This window comes from Macaca mulatta, chromosome 4 (assembly GCF_049350105.2).
Source record: "Macaca mulatta isolate MMU2019108-1 chromosome 4, T2T-MMU8v2.0, whole genome shotgun sequence".
Lineage (NCBI taxonomy): Eukaryota > Metazoa > Chordata > Mammalia > Primates > Cercopithecidae > Macaca > Macaca mulatta.
In genome coordinates, this window is record NC_133409.1 from 86,924,374 (window position 1) to 86,943,068 (window position 18,695).

At 38.5% G+C, this 18,695-nt stretch overlaps 1 protein-coding gene across 3 annotated transcripts in view; it reads left to right on the forward strand.

Annotated features, from left to right (window-relative positions):
* Positions 1 to 18,695, forward strand: part of FBXL4 (F-box and leucine rich repeat protein 4) — a 74,931-nt gene that overhangs the window by 13,817 nt on the left and 42,419 nt on the right. Inside the window, exons 2-5 of one of the 3 annotated variants that reach the window (XM_015136949.3) lie at positions 5,212 to 5,329; positions 7,388 to 7,467; positions 12,766 to 12,883; positions 13,516 to 14,099. In XM_015136949.3, the coding sequence (XP_014992435.1) occupies positions 13,588 to 14,099 (512 nt within the window). In that variant the 5' untranslated portion in view covers positions 5,212 to 5,329; positions 7,388 to 7,467; positions 12,766 to 12,883; positions 13,516 to 13,587. 3 annotated transcript variants of the gene reach the window in all.

The window sequence follows — 18,695 nt, forward strand, 5'->3', positions numbered from 1 at the left end:
AACTTCTCTTCTCGCTTCGTTTCATTCATTTGATCTTCAATCACTGATACTCTTTCTTCCAGTTGATCAAGTCGGTTACTGAAGCTTGTGCATTTGTCACGTAGTTCTCGTGTCATGGTTTTCATCTCTATCAGGTCGTTTATGGACTTCTCTGCATTGGTTATTCTAGTTATCCATTCGTAAAATCTTTTTTCAAGGTTTTTAATTTCTTTGCGCTGGGTTCATGGTTCCTTCTTTAGCTCTGAGAAGTTTGATCGACTGAAGCCTTCTTCTCTCAACTTGTCAAAGTCATTCTCCGTCCAGCTTTGTTCCTTTGCTGGCGAGGAGCTACGTTTCTTTGGAGGGGGAGAGGCCCTCTGATTTTTTGAATTTTCAGCTGTTCTGCACTGCTTTTTCCCCATCTTTGTGGTTTTAACTACCTTTGGTCTTTGATGATGGTGACATACAGATGGGATTTTGGTGTGGATGTCCTTTCTGTTTGTTAGTTTTCCTTCTAAGAGTCAGGACCCCTCGGCTACAGGTCTGTTGGAGTTTGCTTGAGGTCCACTCCAGACCCTGTTTCCCTGGTTATCAGCAGCAGAGGCTGCAGAAGAGAGAATATTGCTGAACAACAAGTGTTGCTGTCTGATTGTTCCTCTGGAAGCTTCGTCTCAGAGGTGTACCTGTCCGTGTGAGGTGTGAGGTGTCAGTCTGCCCCTAGTGGGGGATGTCTCTCAGTTAGGCTACTCGGGAGTCAGGGACCCACTTGAGCAGGCAGTCTGTCAGTTCTGAGATCTCAGCCTCCGTGTTGGAAGAATCACTACTCTCTTCAAAGCTGTCAGACAGGGACATTTACATCTGCAGAGGTTTCTGCTGCTTTTTGTTTAGCTATGCCCTGCCCCAGAGATGGAGTCTACAGAGGCAGGCAGGCCTCCTTGAGCTGTGGTGGGCTCCCCCCAGTTCGAACTTCCCGGCAGCTTACCTACTTAAGCTTCAGCAATGGTGGGTGCCACTCCCCCAGCCTCGCTGCCGCCTTGCAGTTAGATCTCAGACTGCTGTGCTAGCAATGAGGGTGGGACCCTCTGAGCCAGGTGTGGGATATAATCTCCTGGTGTGCCATTTGCTAAGAACTTGGTAAAGCACAGTATTAGGGTGGGAGTGACCTAATTTTCCAGGTGTTGTGTGTCATGGTTTCCCTTGGCTAGGAAAGGGAATTCCCTTCCCCCTTGTGCTTCCCAGGTGAGGGGATGCCTTGCCCTGCTTTTGCTCTCACTCGTTGGGCTGCACCCACTGTCTTGCACTGACTGTCTGACACGCCCCAGTGAGATGAACCTGGTACCTCAGTTGGAAATGCGGAAATCACCCGTCTTCTCTGTCGCTCACACTGGGAGCTGGAGGCTGGAGCTCTTCCTATTCGGCCATCTTGGCACCCAATCCCATCCATCCTTCTTGACTTGTCTTCCTTCCGTCTTGTCTTGTCTTTTTTTTTTTTTTTTTGAGACAGGATCTTGCTCTGTCACCCAGGCTGGAGTGCAATGGCATGATCACAGCTTACTGTAGCCCCAGGCTCCTGAGGTGGAAGCAGTCCTCCCAGGTAGCTAGGATTACAGGTGCACACCACCACACTTGTCAATTTTTTTATGTTTTATTTTTGTAGAGGCAGGGTCTCCCTGTGTTGCTTAGGCTGGTCTTGAACTCCTGGTCTCAAGTGATCCTTCTGCCTTGGCCTCCCAAAGTGCATGAGCCACTGCGCCCAGCCTCAGTCAGGTTTTAAATGCAGATGAAGTGCCCTATTCTGGGGGAAAAAAAGCCACAAAAGACATTTGTTATTGAAGAAGTAAAGCAAGCACCAAGATTTAAGGCAGGAAGGGACAGAGTAACTCTGGTGTTTTGTGCAAATGCATCTGCGTTTATGATCAAGATTCCCCTTATTTGTAAAGCTACTAACCCCCAGCCTTAAACAGAAAAGGTAAATGCCACTTATCAGTCTTTTGGTTATGTAACAAGAAGGCCTGGACAGTGAGAATTCTTTTTCTTGATTGATTTCATCAATGCTTTCTCCCTGAAGTCAGGAGGTATTAATACCTTGCTATAAGGGACTGCCTTTTAAAGTTCTTTTGGTATCAGACAAGGTCCCTGGCCACCCAGAACTCCACGAGTTTAACACTGAAGATGTCAAAGTATTCCAGTTGTCCCCACATGCAATGTCCCTAATTCAGCCTGCAGATCAGGGAGTCGTAAGGAGCTTTAAGGCTTATTATACATGGTACTCTATGGAAAGAACTGTCAACTCTGTGGATGAGAACCTCAACAGAGATAACCTGTATGTTTGGAAGGATTACACCATAAATATGCCATTGTTACAGAAAAAACTGTGAAGGCCATCAAGACTCAAACAATAAGAAAATTAAAGAAAACTGTACCGATAGTGTACATGACTTCACAGGATATATGACAGAACCAATCAAGGAAATCATGAAAGAGATTGTAGATATGGCAAAAAAAAAAAAAAAAAAAAAAAAAGGTGCAGGGGGAGGAGGATGAAGGATTTCAAAATATGGATCTTAGAGAAATTCAAGAGCTAATAGACTCCACACCAGAGGAGTTAACAGAAAACGACTTGGTGGAGACGAGTGTTTCTGAATTAGTGCCAGATGACGAGGAAGAAGACATAAAAGAAGCAGTGCCAGAAAACAAATTGACATTAGACAATCTGGCAGAAAGTTCCAATTATTCTGGATGGTTTTGACTTCTTTTACAACATGGACCCTTCTGTGACATGGACACTGCAACTAAAGCAAACGGTAGAAGAAGGATTGGTACTGTATAGAGATATTTTTGGAGAAATGAAAAAGCAAAAGGTCAGGCAGAAATTATAGTATATTTCCATAAAGTTGCACCAAATGTGCCTGTCTCTCCTGCCTCTTTTTATACCTCCTCCATCACTTTCACCTCTGTAGTCTGAATAGCAAGGTCTACCCCTCCTCTTCCTCCTCCCTCCTCAGCCTACCCAGCCTACTCAACATGAAGATCAGACTGAAGACCTTTGTGGTAATTCACTTTCACTTAATGAGTAGTCAGTATATTTTCTCTTATGATTTTCTTAACAATACTTCCTTTTCTCTAGCTTACTTTATGGTAAGAATACATTATATAACTTACAAAATATGTTAATCAACTGTTTATGTTGTTGGTAAGCCTTCTGGTCGACAGTAGGCTATTAGTAAAGTTTTGGGTAAGTCAAAAGTTATACTCAGATTTTTAAAAATTTATTTTTAGTAGAGACAGTGTTTTTCCATATTGGCCAGGCCGGTCTCAAACTCCTGACCTCTGGTGATCCACCTGCCTCAGCTTCCCAGAGTGCTGGGATTACAGGCATGAGCCTCTATGCCAGCCTATATTCAGATTTTTTACTTCACAGGGGGTCAGTGCCCCAATCCCATACATTGTTCAAGGGTCAACTGTATAATAGGATTTGATTCAGAATAAAAAGGAACTGAATTACTCATACACATAGCATCATGGGTACATCTGGAAGACAGGCTGAATAAAATAAGCTAGATGTAAAATAATGCAGTTGATCCTCAAACAACATGAAGGTTAGGGGTGCCGATCCCCCATGCAGTTGATCTAGCTATAATTTTTTACTCCCCATAAGCTTAAATACCACTGAATACCCTATGGTTGACTGGAAGCCTTACTGATAACATATACAGTTGGTTAATATATGTTTTATATGTTATATGTATTGTATACTGTACTCTTACAATGAAATAGGCTAGAGAAAGAAAATATTAAGAAAATCATAAGAAAGAGAAAATATATTTACTCTTCATTAAGTGAAAATGGGTCATCATAAAGGTCTTCATCCTCATTGTCGTCATGTTAAATAGGCTGAGAGGGAGGAAGAGGATGGGTCAGTCTTGCTGTCTCGGAGGTCGCAGAGACAGAAGAAAAGGCACATATAAGTGGACCCCCACAGTTCAAACCTGTGTTGTTTAAGGGTCAACTATACATACTATATTATTTCACTTTCATATAATTCTGGAATAAAGGACAATCTGGTTTGTAGTGACAGAAAGCAGATCAGTTTTTGCCTGGTGCAGGTTGTGGATAGGTGATTGACCAGGGAACCTTTTAGGCTGGGGTAATATTCTGTCTCTTGGTTTTGGTGGTGGTTATGTTGGTTTCTGTCATTGTCAAAACTCATCAAATTATATGCTTAAAGTGGGGTGTTGTTTTATACTAAAGTTAATTTAACAGTATTAAACCATTTTAGTTAGTTGCTATTTTAACTATAATGGCAAGCTATGACAGACGTATTGTCCTTGGATTTTTGTTAGGCAGGGTGTAAATCCACTATATTTTTTTCTAGGTAAAATGTTCTCTGTTAATGTACAAAAATATATGGCTAATATTTGGCTAAAGTAAATTCACATAATTAGTATGACTTTAATAAACAAAATATCATTTTTTCTTTCTTCTGTAAGTTCCTTAAATGTATCCTTAACCAGATATCTCCAATTTTTAATATTTCAGTTAAATATGCATTGCGTATCTGCTAAAGATTTAGGGTTATTCCAGATTCACAGTTCTTCTCATTCAGATGGCTTATTCTTACCCATCATTAAACCCTGAAGAAAAAGGTAATATATAGGTAATATAACAATGGAATGTATTTCTAAGTTATGTTGTGTCATCGTACCTGTGTAATTAGAAACATATCCTTTCTTGTCACTCTGAGATAGCATCTTGGTCAGGAAGAGGGTTTCCAGATCCATTATATCAGAAAAACAACAACAACAAAAAAATCATTCCACTCATCCTATAGCTCTACTTTAAAAAAAAAAAAAAAAAAGATTTCTTCAATTCCTTTTTCTGCTTTTCTTGCTACTAAAGATCGATTATGAAATATTTCAGAAGTTTAGATATGCTTGTTAAACTCTAGGAAAGAAAGAATACATTCTGCAGAACTAACCTTTATCAATTCGTAGTTTAAATTTGTTGTGAATCTTATCTCTTGTTTTCCAATAGATTCGTTCCTAGTTGACTTCTTGGTTACCTCTTGCTTAGTTCCTGCCATTTATTCATTAACTCAGCAGAGGATTTTGCAGAGTCTACTGTGTTCCAGACTTTTTGCATCATTTCCTTGATTTTTGAGATCTACCTTGATTCCTTGAAGAGAGTGGTACTATTTACCTCTGGTTTTTAAGATTTTTGCTCTCCTTTTAGATTTTTCTTCCTGGCCTGGTTCCCTTGCCTTCTCCATTTGCTTTATTTGCTTGGATTTTCAAGAAGCTTTGAAGCTGGATAGGAGTCTCCAGTTTTCCTCTTGATCCATATGTTTCAGGTAAGAACTCCACCTATTTTTTCTACATTGGGGCCTTATTGATTTAAAAAATACAGTCATAATAAATTTTTTTTTTTTTTTTTTTTTTTTTTTTTTTTTTGAGACGGAGTCTCGCTCTGTGGCCCAGGCTGGAGTGCAGTGGCGGGATCTCAGCTCACTGCAAGCTCCGCCTCCCGGGTTTACGCCATTCTCCTGCCTCAGCCTCCCGAGTAGCTGGGACTACACGCGCCCGCCATCTCGCCCGGCGAGTTTTTTGTATTTTTTTAGTAGAGACGGGGTTTCACCCGGTTAGCCAGGATGGTCTCGATCTCCTGACCTCGTGATCCGCCCGTCTCGGCCTCCCAAAGTGCTGGGATTACAGGCTTGAGCCACCGCGCCCGGCCAATAAAAATGTTTTAACTGGGGAAGAATTTATTTAGAGGAAGAGAGAGGCACATAAAGCCCTAAGATACCATCCCAAGTAATTTCCATGCTGACACTATTACATTTTTTTCAGTGTTAGTTTTTTAAGATCTAGTACAATTAGAATATCAATAATTATGATGAAGAAAAAGAGGAGTTTTTCCAGTGCTTGGCCTTTGCTCCTTTACATCCATCTAATACCAGAACAATATTAACCTGTTTTGTTACCTTTGCTCTTATATTACAGCCTGTCTCTTCTCTCTCTCTCTCTCTCTTTTTTTTTTTTTTTGAGACGGAGTCTCGCTCTGTCGCCCAGGCTGGAGTGCAGTGGTGCGATCTTTGCTCACTGCAACTTCTGCCTCCCGGGTTCAAGCGATTTTCCGTCTCTTTTGTCTTAACTCGTAGGTTATCTCTTTAAGAAATTCTGTTTCAGCCATAGTTTTTCCAGTTCTCCATAATCAACCTACCACTTTAACATAGATTTGGAGTGCAAAAACATCGTTGTATTTGAGGAAGTAGCTTTCTTTTACCTCTCTAATCATCTCTTTCATGAATCTTTCTTTAATTTCAATCAGAGTTTCTTTGTGACCAGAATCAAGACTCTTATGTATTCAGAAGCTGCTTTTGTACTAACAGAAGTTGCTACTTTTTTCATTCTCTTTGAACAGTAAAATTTCAATATATGTACTACTCCTTCTTGGATGGCTTCAAAGAAGTTCATACATTTGATTCTTACCTGTTGCGTTTCAGTTTTTATTACCCATTTCCTCTCTCTTTTTCTCTGTATCAAGATATGGAACATTTCTTGCATCATTTTTTGGTTTACATGTGCCTTATCATGAAGAATCGCTGGTTTCATTTCTGTGTTTATTTTAAACTGATTTATTTTAATTCTTTTATGCCGTCTACTCTTCCAATCTCCGTAAAACAACACATGTTTATTGAGCATATATTGGCATGTGCTAGGCCTTAAGGGTATAGTTATAATTAAGGCATGTTCTCCAAACTTGAGGGATTCATAGTCTATTCAGGTAGAGAAATATTTCAGCATGTAAGGAATAGCAAATAATATGAACATAGAAGAGCAGAGGAAAGGTGCATGGTAGATAAAGTATGAACCTGACCTTGAAGGTTGAGTAAGAGAGTGCCAAGCAGTGGAAGAGAGTGGGCATTCCAGAGCCATCCAGCCTCAGTTGAAGATTTCAGGATGCTGAGGCATGAAAGCAGGAGTGCTGCTGACGGCATGGTGGAGGTTCTGATGGGTCTACAGCAAGGGTGGTGGGTGTGGACATGAAAGGGAAGGGGAGGGCGGGCTCAAAGTTAGATTGAATGTTCTTGTATATCATGTTATCAAAAAGACAGCCTTCCTTTAATGGTACCTCTGTGTATATGAGAAGAATTAGGAAGAAGAAAACCTGGGAGGAGACTGAGAAGTTACCAGAGGCAAGAGGGGGCAAAAGAGCACAAGTTGGTATAAAGCTAGAGGGGGCTATAGTTGGTATAAAGGGGCTATAGTTGGCTATAGTTGGTATAAAGCACAAGTTGGTATAAAGCTAGAGAACTGATAGAAATTTCAGATGCTGCATCAAATTCACGTATCATTCCCCTCTTTTTCCATTAATGCTTTCTTTCATTCCCCTATGTTTTGATTTCTAGATTCAAGCAGAAAAGTCCTTCCTCAAAATAGTGTGTCTTGATCGGTTTCAGCAGGATTCAGAAATAATAATCATTTAAGGGTCGGTCTTTTTTCTTGAGTCATTACCACATTGAGCATTCTAATTACATTTTGGTACTATGTAGCAAAGCTGTCTAAACTTACTCTTTTTTTTTTTTTCCCTATGACTTCATTGACATGTCTCTCTGGGCTCTTTTGCAAGTAAATATTGTTACAATTTGCCTTCTATGTATGCCTGTGCCTTATTGCCTGTCCTTTTTGTCTTTTTCCATGTTTTTTCACTTTAGTATATGTTGAGAATCCTCTTTTCAGTTTTAAAGTTGTTTTCAGGTTCTTTCATCTCACTGTGAACCTAGCCTTTACACTATCCTGGCTCTAGTTCATTCTGATCACTCCCTTTGTTATTTTATTAACAGTCCTTTTCCTTCCTCCTTTTCCCTTCGAAGTACAAGCCGACTTCTCGGCAGCTCCTGCCATCCTGCTTCTCTCCGCCTCATCGATTCCCCATCTCACTTCAAATCTCAGTAGTAAACATATGTTCTCCCTTGTCTATACCTCTTAATTTCTCTTTTCCACTGTTACTGCTTTCTCTGTAATTGTGTTATTTAACTTTGTTAAGCATTTTATAATATGGAAGATGTGGTTGAAACCTAAGTTGTATTATAAAAAAATCATGTCGTATAAAAGCAAGTTGTTTCCCAAGGAGTACGAAAGTCTCATGATACAAGTTAAAATGGCTGTTGTTTTGGTATTCCTTGATTGTGCTAGTATAAATGTTCAGTGTAGAGAATTTCTCACTTATAGTCATTGTTTATCAGTGATTGAATTAAGCAACAAATGAAATGAAGATCATCCTAATTCTGACTTATTCTAAATGGAAAATAATATTTTTATATGTTGTGAGTCTTTAAAATTAAAATAGCTTTTTGAATGAACAAGAAAAGAGAATGTCTCCCGGAAGGTCCATTGTATAATCACTCTTTTGGACAAATTAAAGTGTTCCTGACTAATATTTATTTGCACCAGGTGGGAAAAATAATTTTATCTTTGAATCCCATTCTCCTCATAAAATAGAGTTATTGTATCTTTTACACTTGGTTCATTGCCCACTGGGATATTCATTGGTTACCACAAATTGCCTCCATGCCTTGGCAGAAGTCCAGACAGCGCCTGGACAATTTGGACTTCTGCATTGGTCGTTGCTCCCCACATGAGTCCTGAGACAATGGCTTCATTCCCTTTTTCAGCTTCATTTCCCAGGGAAAAGTAGAGAGAGCTATCCTTTCTTCTCCATATGTTCTTCCCCACCCCTAGAACACTTTTATGTGTCATCTTAGTAGATTGGAAAGGAGTTTAGAATCAATGAAGGACGTTAGCAATGGGTTTGTACATTTGTCTTTTTTATTTCTATGCCTTGCTTATTTTTAAAAACAAGTTTTAACTTCTATAACATTTTCCGAATAGCACTGCTGGAAAAAGAATAAATATATTTGCTTTTTCAGTGTATCATACACTGCATTTCCTTCCTTTAAAAATTTCTTTTGCCATTTTTAACTTTATTTCCTGAAAAAATTAGCATTAAATATTATTTTTATCCATAGTTGGAAAAAACTAAAGCATCCATTTTACATTTCTATATTGAAGAAGTTTGAACATATAACACATATATTTACAGTTTATAACTCACTTTTACATATGTTGCCTCAATGCAAAATTTTGCTTAACTTTAACACAGCTTAAATATAATACTGCCCATATGACAGTCTTGCTGCTTTTGATATTATCTTATAATCTACAATGGTAAAAGCTGGGAAACAGTTTCAAAGTTTGTGGCTTGGTATGTCAAACAGAATATGACTTTCACAATTTGTCTAAAATCTTTTTGCCAAAAATGCTTGTGAAAATTCACATGAATGATGATATCTTATTTTGCAGGTATTTCTTTGGTTTTAAAAAACTGTTTTACTTTTTGATAAACACAGTTTTATAAAGAAAGTGGGAGGAGCTTAGTTGAAGCAATTTATAGACCGTAGAGTGAGACATGATGTCCAAAGATTAAGCAGTCAACTTATTCATCCACTGTAGATGGTTTTCTGTCCTTCCTTTGATGGTGTCCAGGAATAACACATCCATAGTCTTCCAAATTAGCTGATTTGTCAATTGGTTTGAATATGTGTTATACGTTGTTCTTTATTTCCTAAATTTTATTTTTGCATTTTAACTTATTTGTTAATTCTGTTTCTTTTTGAAAAGAGGAGACTCAAGTAACTTCTTTGAAAAATGATTCTTAATTTATCTGCAGCCCTATTTTGAAATAAAGTGTATATGGTAAAAGAAAGATTTGTGCCATTTCAAATTTTTGTGTTAAGGATTGAGACTTGAGTTGTGAAAAATTGTCTGTTTGTTTGTTTTTGAGACAGGGTCTTGCTCTGTGGCTCAGGCTGAAGTGCAGTGATACGATCATGACTCACTACAGCCTTTAACTTCTGGGCTCAAGTGATCCTCCAGCCTCAGCCTTAAATATATATTTTTTTAATTTGACAGATTTATACTCGTGGTAGGTGAAATGTTTGAATAAAGAAGTAATATAACAGGTAGTTATTTCTTCCCCCAATTTTAACATGACATACTTCAGTATTTGGTATAATATGTCCTGAGGTGAATCTGGTTCATTGACTCATGAATACATCCAATAAGTGTATGCTACAGAAACACCTTATTTATTTATTTGTTTGTTTGTTTGAGACAGGGTCTGGCTTTGTCACCCAGGCTGGAGTGCAGTGGTGCAATCCTGGCTCACTGCAACTTCCGCCCCGCTGGGCTCAAGTGATTCTCCCACCTCAGCCTACCAAAGTGTTGGGATTACAGGCATGAGCTATCATGCCCAGCCTATTTATTTTAATATATGCTTTGTTGCCCTTCTTTGGAAAAAGTCTTATTCTGGTTATTCCGTTATTTCTTGTTCTTGTGCTGTAAATCCCTCTATTTGATGAGTCCACTGACTGTCTCTCATCATGGTTCATTTTCTATTCTGGTCTGTAATTTATTACTGTGATGCATCATTAGTAAAGGTTTAGTCTGTTCTGTGCTTTGGAAGCATTCCTGCAAAGAGTTTTCACATTTGCTCTTACCAGGTCCTAAAGTTTCACCAGTTCAGGACTACTTTTCTTTTTTCAGTTTTTGGCATGAGGATAGGGTGGGATTCTAAACCATGAAGGTTGTGTGAATTTAGTCCCACACTCTATGTGTGGTTCATGCCTAATATGGTTCTGATTTCCTCTGGTGACTTTCCCCCCATTGCCTTAGTTGATATCATGCCTACTTGGGCTTCCTCGCCAGTGAGCTAACTTTTTGTAGTCCCGGTTTCATGGATAGGGTGATCCTTTCAGAGTTTTGGCTTTATGAAGGTCCTTCCAACTGTGACCGGTGTCTTGAAATAACGTCTCTCATTGGGTGTTAGGGAGCCCCCTTGTAACCATTTTGGCCTGTAACTGGTTCCATGAGTCATATTAGCTTGAGCCCCTCACCTCTGCTCATTGACTTTCTTTTTTCTGCTCATTGACTTTTTTTTTTGAGACAGAGTTTTGCTGTTGTTGTCTAGGCTGGAGTGCAATGGCGCGATCTTGGCTCACTGCAACCTCCACCGCCTGGGTTCAAGCAGTTCTCCTGCCTTACCCCCCTGAGGAGCTGGAATTACAGGCATGTGCCACCATGCCTGGCTAATTTTGTATTTTCAGTAGAGATGGGGTTTCTCCATTTTCATCAGGCTGGTCTCAAACTCCCGACCTAAGGTGATCCACCTGCCTCGGCCTCTCAAAGTGCTGGGATTACAGGTGTGAGCCACCATGCCCAGCTGACTTTCTTCTTAGTTTCTTATAACTGTGGATTCTCTGCACTTATTTCAAGTTCAGTTCTTTAAGTAGCGTTTCAGTGCTTATATTTTTAAGCATTTCAGTGTGTTTGGATCTGTCTGGGAATGAGACGCAAAGGGATGCTGTTATACAATTTAAAATTATTTGGATTTTTACAATTTTTTAGTTTGCTCATCACCTTTCTATCAACATGTCAAACATTTTGTGCCTATTACGTACTGTGTACTTTGAGAAATAAAGATCTTTGGCTAGATTCCCTCCTTCAAGAGACTTACTCCTAATATAAACCCTAGAGGAACTAAGGTATATATGTCTTATAGAAATGCAGTGCCAGTAGGTGTCAGAAAGTAAGGCTACTGATGTGGAAAAAAGTGGTTAGAAAAGAAATGATAGAGGAAGCGAGACTTAACGTAAAATACGAAGCTTGGTTAGAACTTGATTGGGTTTGCTGGGTTAGACAAGAAGAGATTGGTCCAGCTTGAAGAGAGCCTTAAAATACCAAACCAAAGAATTTAGATTATATCTTATAGGTAAGAAAAAGGCATTGGAGGTTTTTGAGTGGAAGGGACATTTAGTGCAAATAATGTTTTATAATCTTAGTGCTAAAGTTTTGGAAGACTAGTACGTCACTCTATTAAAGAAAAGTTGGGACCGGGCGTGGTGGCTCATGCCTGTAATCCCAGAACTTTGGGAGGCCGAGGCAGGCGGATCACATGAGGTCAGGAGTTCAAATCAGCCTTGCCAACGTGTTGAAACCCCGTGTTTACTAAAAACACAAAAAATTAGCTGGACGTGGTATCGTATGCCTGTAGTCCTAGCTACTCGGGAGGCTGAGTCATGAAAATCGCTTGAAACCAGGAGGCAGAGGTTGCAGTGAGCCGAGATTGTGCCACAGCACTCCAGCCTGGGCGACAAGAGCAAGACTCTGACTCAAAAAAAAAAAAAAAAAAAAAAGAAAAGTTGGTACATCTCCTTTCTTAGAAGTTAAACTCAAGACTTTACAGGTACAAAAATAAGTTTGTTTCATAGTTCCTTGTTTTTGTCAACAAAAGTTTACCTACTCAATGAGGATGGGCCCCAGCCTATGTTGTAAATGAGTGGAGCTGGCTGGGAACAAGAGTGGCCACTGAGAGAGCTCGTGCCTCTTGGGGTCTTGTTGATTGTTGAAGGTTACAAACTAGATCAAATTTTTAAAAAACACTGTTTGGCCTCGGTAAAATATGTATGCAAACATAGTTTGAAACAAAAGCTGTGAGTTTGCAACCTCTCTATAGATAGTGTTCATTATTAAATCTTTATTATATTCTAGCATAACATTTAAAAAATACATTATTTTATGTTATTTAAAATTGTGTACAAAATAGAAATATGTGGCCTGTTTGATTTGAAAGGTTGAATAACTGGCTGTTTACTTATAATCATATTTTTGGATATTTTGACTTTGAGACTTGTACACAAAAATATTTTCCAAAACTCTTGTCTTACAGGTAAAAGAATGTCACATGTCAGCATTTGTACCTGAAGTCAGTATGAAAATTTCAGGGTACATGGATGAATGCCAACTTTTGCATTTCCCATGTGTATCCTGTGGCCATTCTATCCGAGGTGAGTGATTTCTAAGAGTAGCTGGCAACAAACCAGATGCCAGCCAGTCGTGGACTGCCCTAACAAATAATGCTAAGAGTTATAAATTAAACACTGTCTGGTGATCTGTGATGTGTACGGCAGTTAATTTAGTTCATCTGGATTAACTGTCAGCACCAAAAAAACTATATTCCCATAATGTGAAATCTGAATTTAGTATGTTTGGAAGAGAGTAATAATTAACAGTAGGGAATTATTTGTTAACATGTAAAATTACAGCAGTGCCTAAGATTCTTTTGAATTTACAGCAGCATTTTAGTTGTTCACCATGTAATTTAAATAATTTTAATTTCAGATTCAAAGACTTAGTATTTCTTGAGTGATGGCTATAATTTTGTATAAAATACGGCTTTTTGGATTATATATCTTCCATTGCCTTATAATATAGTTTTGCTTCCTATATTGTATACATAACAATATTTAGGTTTCTTAAAAATACATTAGAAAATGACTTCACATTTGTATTTTAAAACTTGTTTTTTTAGTTTCATTCTGGGAAATTACATTGAGGGTAGAGCCTGTTTGTTACCTTATCCATGCATTTTTCGGCTTATTTAAATTATTTTACTTCACCAAACCATTCATTTTTTTAGAACATCCTTCAAAGAGTTCATGCGTCTTACTGAGGACACCTGACCTTTTGAAGCTTCATAATTCACATCTAGATGTCACCGGTCTTTCCCATGTTAACAGTTCTGACTATGTTTTATTATATATGCCTTCGGCGCCGAGCCAGGACAGCTACAAGAGGAGAGATGATGAACAGCCATAGAACTATAGAATCAAACAGCCGGACTTCCCCTCTCAATGCGGAGGTAGTCCAGTATGCCAAAGAAGTAGTGGATTTCAGTTCCCATTATGGAAGTGAGAATAGTATGTCCTATACTATGAGGAATTTGGCTGGCGTACCAAATGTATTCCCAAGTTCTGGTGACTTTACTCAGACAGCTGTGTTTCGAACTTATGGGACATGGTGGGATCAGTGTCCTAGTGCTTCCTTGCCATTCAAGAGGACACCACCTAATTTTCAGAGCCAGGACTATGTGGAACTTACTTTTGAACAACAGGTGTATCCTACAGCTGTTCATGTTCTAGAAACCTATCATCCTGGAGCAGTCATCAGAATTCTCGCTTGTTCTGCAAATCCTTATTCCCCAAATCCACCAACTGAAGTAAGGTAAGACTGATTTTTTAATGACCTAAGTTATATGGTAGAAAGGTTTTGGTTGTTTTAATATTGGATATCTTTTTTATTGCAAGCATTCTTTATAGTGATTTACATGAATTTGATTTTGAAAATATTCCTTAGTTTTCTGATGGGGAAGAGAGATCACTCATATAAAGATTTAATGCAGGCTTTATACCTGTAGTACCTCACACTATAATATTCATGGCTTATGCTATTTGCATCTCATAAAATTTACCAAAACCAAAAAACACAATTTGAACTCATAGGGACCATTCTGAGACGTTAGTATGAAATATGACTTTGAAAATATTTTCAAACAGGCATCATGTTATTACTTTTAAATCTTTTCAACAACTCACAATAGGCCTGTGAGTGATACTTAAGAGGAGGTCCTTAGGGGATTTGGTTTAATGTTAGTTGAATGTTTTTGCAACAAGCATATTCATTTAAAAATCAATGTTGCTTTAAGTAATTCATGCATTCTCCCTATAAGCCTATTTTGCACATAGCAGCTCCTTGGCTCTCATTTTTGTCATTCAACCTCCTAATTAAAAAAAATATTAATATAATGCAGTCTTGCACGTACCCTGTTCTCCATGTGCCTAGGACCCATTCTGCCCTCAAATAAACCACTTTTATCACTCATTTTGTATCTTTCCAGAATTTCTTTGTGCAGATACAAGCAAATACAAATATAATTTTATTTTTTTATGCATAAAAGTAAGCATATTTATCACATTGTACTGTACCTTGTTTGTTTCACACAGTAGTATATATTGGTTCTTTTCATGTAAGTACAAAGAGAGCTTCCTCATTCTTTCCTGCAGTTGCAAGTAATGCATAGTGTGTATGAACCCCAACTTATTAACTAGTCCCCCATTGATGGGCACTTAGTTGTTTCTAGTCTTTTGCTGTTATAAACATTAATGCAGGGAATTACCTTATCATAAGTCACTTCACATGTGTGCAAGTATATCTGTGGGATAAATTTCCCAGAAGAAGGTTACTCAACCAAGGATAATTTGATAATTTTGTAATGTTTAGCATTTGTTTTTGCATTTTAACAATTTATTTTTAATTACATTTAATTTTAATTTTTAACAGTTGTAATTTTGATATATAATGCCAAATTCCTCTCCAAAGGGTCTGTACTATTTATATTCCCACTAGCAGGGCATGTACATGAGTGTTTTGCCAAAGCCTCACCTACGGAGTATGTTAATAAATTTCAATATTTTTGCAATTTAATAGGTGAAAAATGTTATCTCATGTTAACTGTTAAAATTCTTTTATTATCTCAGAGGTTGAAATCTTTTCATATGTTTAAAAACCATTTATATTTCTTTTTCCTTTAATTATCTGATCATATTATTTGCTGATTTTTTCTATTACTTATGAATCTTAGCAGTTCCTAGGACTTTATATCACTTTATTAAATCACTCATTCATTAAATATTTTAGTGTCTACCATGTGCTAGGTGTTGTTCTAGGTATTAGAGATGTGTCAGTGAGCAATGAACAAAGTAAATAAAAATCCCTGCTCTCAGGAGCTTATTCTAGCCTGAGAGCAGATCAGGGCGCCTGTTCAGCTGTAGGATGGCCAGCTGCCAGTGCAGGAGGAGGTGGGCAGGGGTCAGCTGCTACCTCTGTAACATGCTGCTCCTCTGATGTCTCTGTCCCCTCATCTCTAAGGGAACACTTCCAGGGCCTGCCAGAAAGCATACAGGGTACAGCTCAACTTGAAGATTGCTGGTATAATCTTTACTTTTTTTCCCCCAGAACTACCTAATAATTCATTGCAAATAATGTTATTAGTCATTTTTTAATCTCAGAAAGCCAGTATACTTTAATTAAAATCAGATTTTTTTTTCTCCTTAAGAAGAAAAAAAAAGTATTACTGGGATAGGATCTTTTGTTTTGTTTTGTTTTGAGACAGGGTCTCTCTCTGTCGCCCAGGCTAGAGTATAGTGGCATGGTCTCGGCTCACTGCAACCTCTGCCTCCTGGGTTCACGAGATTCTCCTGCCTCAGCCGCTTGAGTAGCTGGGATTACAGGTACATGCCACCATGCCTGGCTAATTTTTATAGTTTTAGTAGAGATGGGGTTTCACCATGTTGGGCAGGCTGATCTCAAACTCTTGACCTCAGGTGATCCGCCCGCCTCGGCCTCCCAAAATGCTGGGATTACAGACATGAGCCACCGTGCATGGCAGGATCTTTTCTTACATGAGAATTGTTTTATTAGGACTCTGTCATTCTTCTTACAAACTTATCCACTTTTTTCCAAGAATCTGAAAAGATTTAGGGATGAGATCAATGGAACATGTAATGTGTTTTCTCCAGTGTAAAACTTAACAGCTGTATAACTAATTTTAAGTATAAATCATGCTCTTGGGTTACTGAGAGTTATTGGTGTGTGATTGTGATTAAAGTTAAAACTTTATTTATACGTGTATCTCTGATTTTCTTTACTGATTTTCAGCTTTAGTCTACTGAAAATATCATTACATTTTAAGAGAAAAAAAGGTGACCAATATATTATTAAGGTATATGAAAAGCCTTTTTAAATTTTACTGATTATGAAATCAATAGCTGTTTCATTGTTTAAAAAGAAGCTAGAAAATACAAAAAAAAGGAAAATATATATGAAAAAAATCTGTAATTCTTCTGCCTAAATTCAGTAACTGTTAACATTTGGGTGAATTTTCTTATACAATCAGAAACATTTATTGAACACCCTCTCTGCTAGTTTACTGCTAGGAACCAAGTAGAGAGTCAGACAGAGATGGCTCTTTTTTGAGCTTACAGGCCAGCCTAGAAGAGGACCATGTAGAACATGTATTGGCAGAGGGGAGAACCTAATCTATGGGCTCAGAGAAGGCTTCCCTGGGGAAGTGACTTACCTGCAACCTGAGGGTTGAGTGAGGCCCCAGGGTGGATAGGAAAGGAGGAGAAACGACAGCACATTTGAAGGTGAGATCGTGAGCTAAGATCATGGTGTTTGAAGAAGTGAGAAAAGTCCAAGAATGCAGAGAATAAGCTATTGGCAAATGCAGACATGGGAGTGACATTCTTAAGATTTAAACTAGTGGTTTCTAGACTTTTGGATTTTATAGAATTTTGGATCCAGCTTCCCAGAAGAATATCTTGAGGCGACTATTCCTGTGCAATTTATTATGCAAAAACTGTGGGAGAAGCTAGTAAGGGAGTAGAGGAAGCACGATGGGAAAAAGTCAAGCAAGGATGCAATATCATGTGAAGTCCCAGTCTGCTGGGAGGCAAAGTTGCTAGAGAGCTGGGCTTTCGTACTCCTGCACCAACCAGACTTCGACCATGGGCTGGAAGGGTGGGAATGGGGACTGTCAGTCTTCCAGGCACATGTCACTCCCTAGATGAAGCCCAAGGTAGTTTTGTGAAGAAGGTTGTAGGTGTAAACCCTTAGGAGCAAAGCAAGCCTATCTGCAGGGTGGCACATAGAACTGATGAGATGGGGGGTGTGCAGGTGAATGGAGTTCAAGTGGGAGGAGTCGGTCACAATAAACTAGTAACATAATAATGATCATAAACATTAGGGAACTCATAGACTTGTTGGATTATTTACTGTGCTAAATTAATGTACAGTGAAAAGACAAAATACCAATTTTATCTATCATCACCATCATTTCATAAAAGTTTATGCATCTGTTTTAAAAAAAAATTAACCAGCGATGAGCTTGGTCAATTCCAAGTTAAATGACAAAATCATGTTTCTTCGCCAACAAAGTCGAAAGGACCAGATCATGACAAATTTGTGAAATGATTACTTAAGCAACTCAGTTTATACCAAGAAATTAGCATGATTAGAATCTTGAATAAAGATTTTTTTCAATTTTATAAGAACATATATGTGTGATAGGTGCATACTAAATGTGCATTCTCACATTTAGTGATGGAAAACTCCATCTTGTACTACTGTTTGGGAACCACTGGGCTGCACTGCCTATTATTTTAATTTTATATCCTCCCCTTAGAAGTTAACAAACAAGAGTGTGTTGGAGTAGCTCAGGAATTTGCAGGAAATTAACTACTTTTAGTCCCAGAACATTTAAAATTTAAAACCAGTCTTTTCCTATTTCATGTGATTGCATTTCTTTGTTCAGTAAATGAAGTGGAAAAGTTACAGGCAGTTCTACCAGATCTTAAAGTCTTTTCATTTCTTGCTTAATACCTTATTAAGAGGAAAAGGAAAAGGCCAGGCATAGTGGCTCACGCCTGTAATCCCAGCACTTTGGGAGGCCCAGGTGGGTGGGTCACAAGGTCAGGAGTTCGAGACCAGCCTGGCCAAAATAGTGAAACCCCATCTCTACTAAAAATACAAAAATTAGCCAGGCATGGTGGTGGGCGCCTGTAATTCCAGCTACTCGGGAGACTGAGGCAGGAGAATCGCTTGAAACCAGAAGGTGGAGGTTGCAGGTTTTAGAGCGCCCTAGTCCTGTGAATAATATCTTAATGGATGCCTATGTAAGACTCAGAAAGTAGGCTAGCTCAGGGTTACCATTTGGAAGAGAGAGACAAGGAAAAGGGGAAGAGGAAGATGACAAATAGA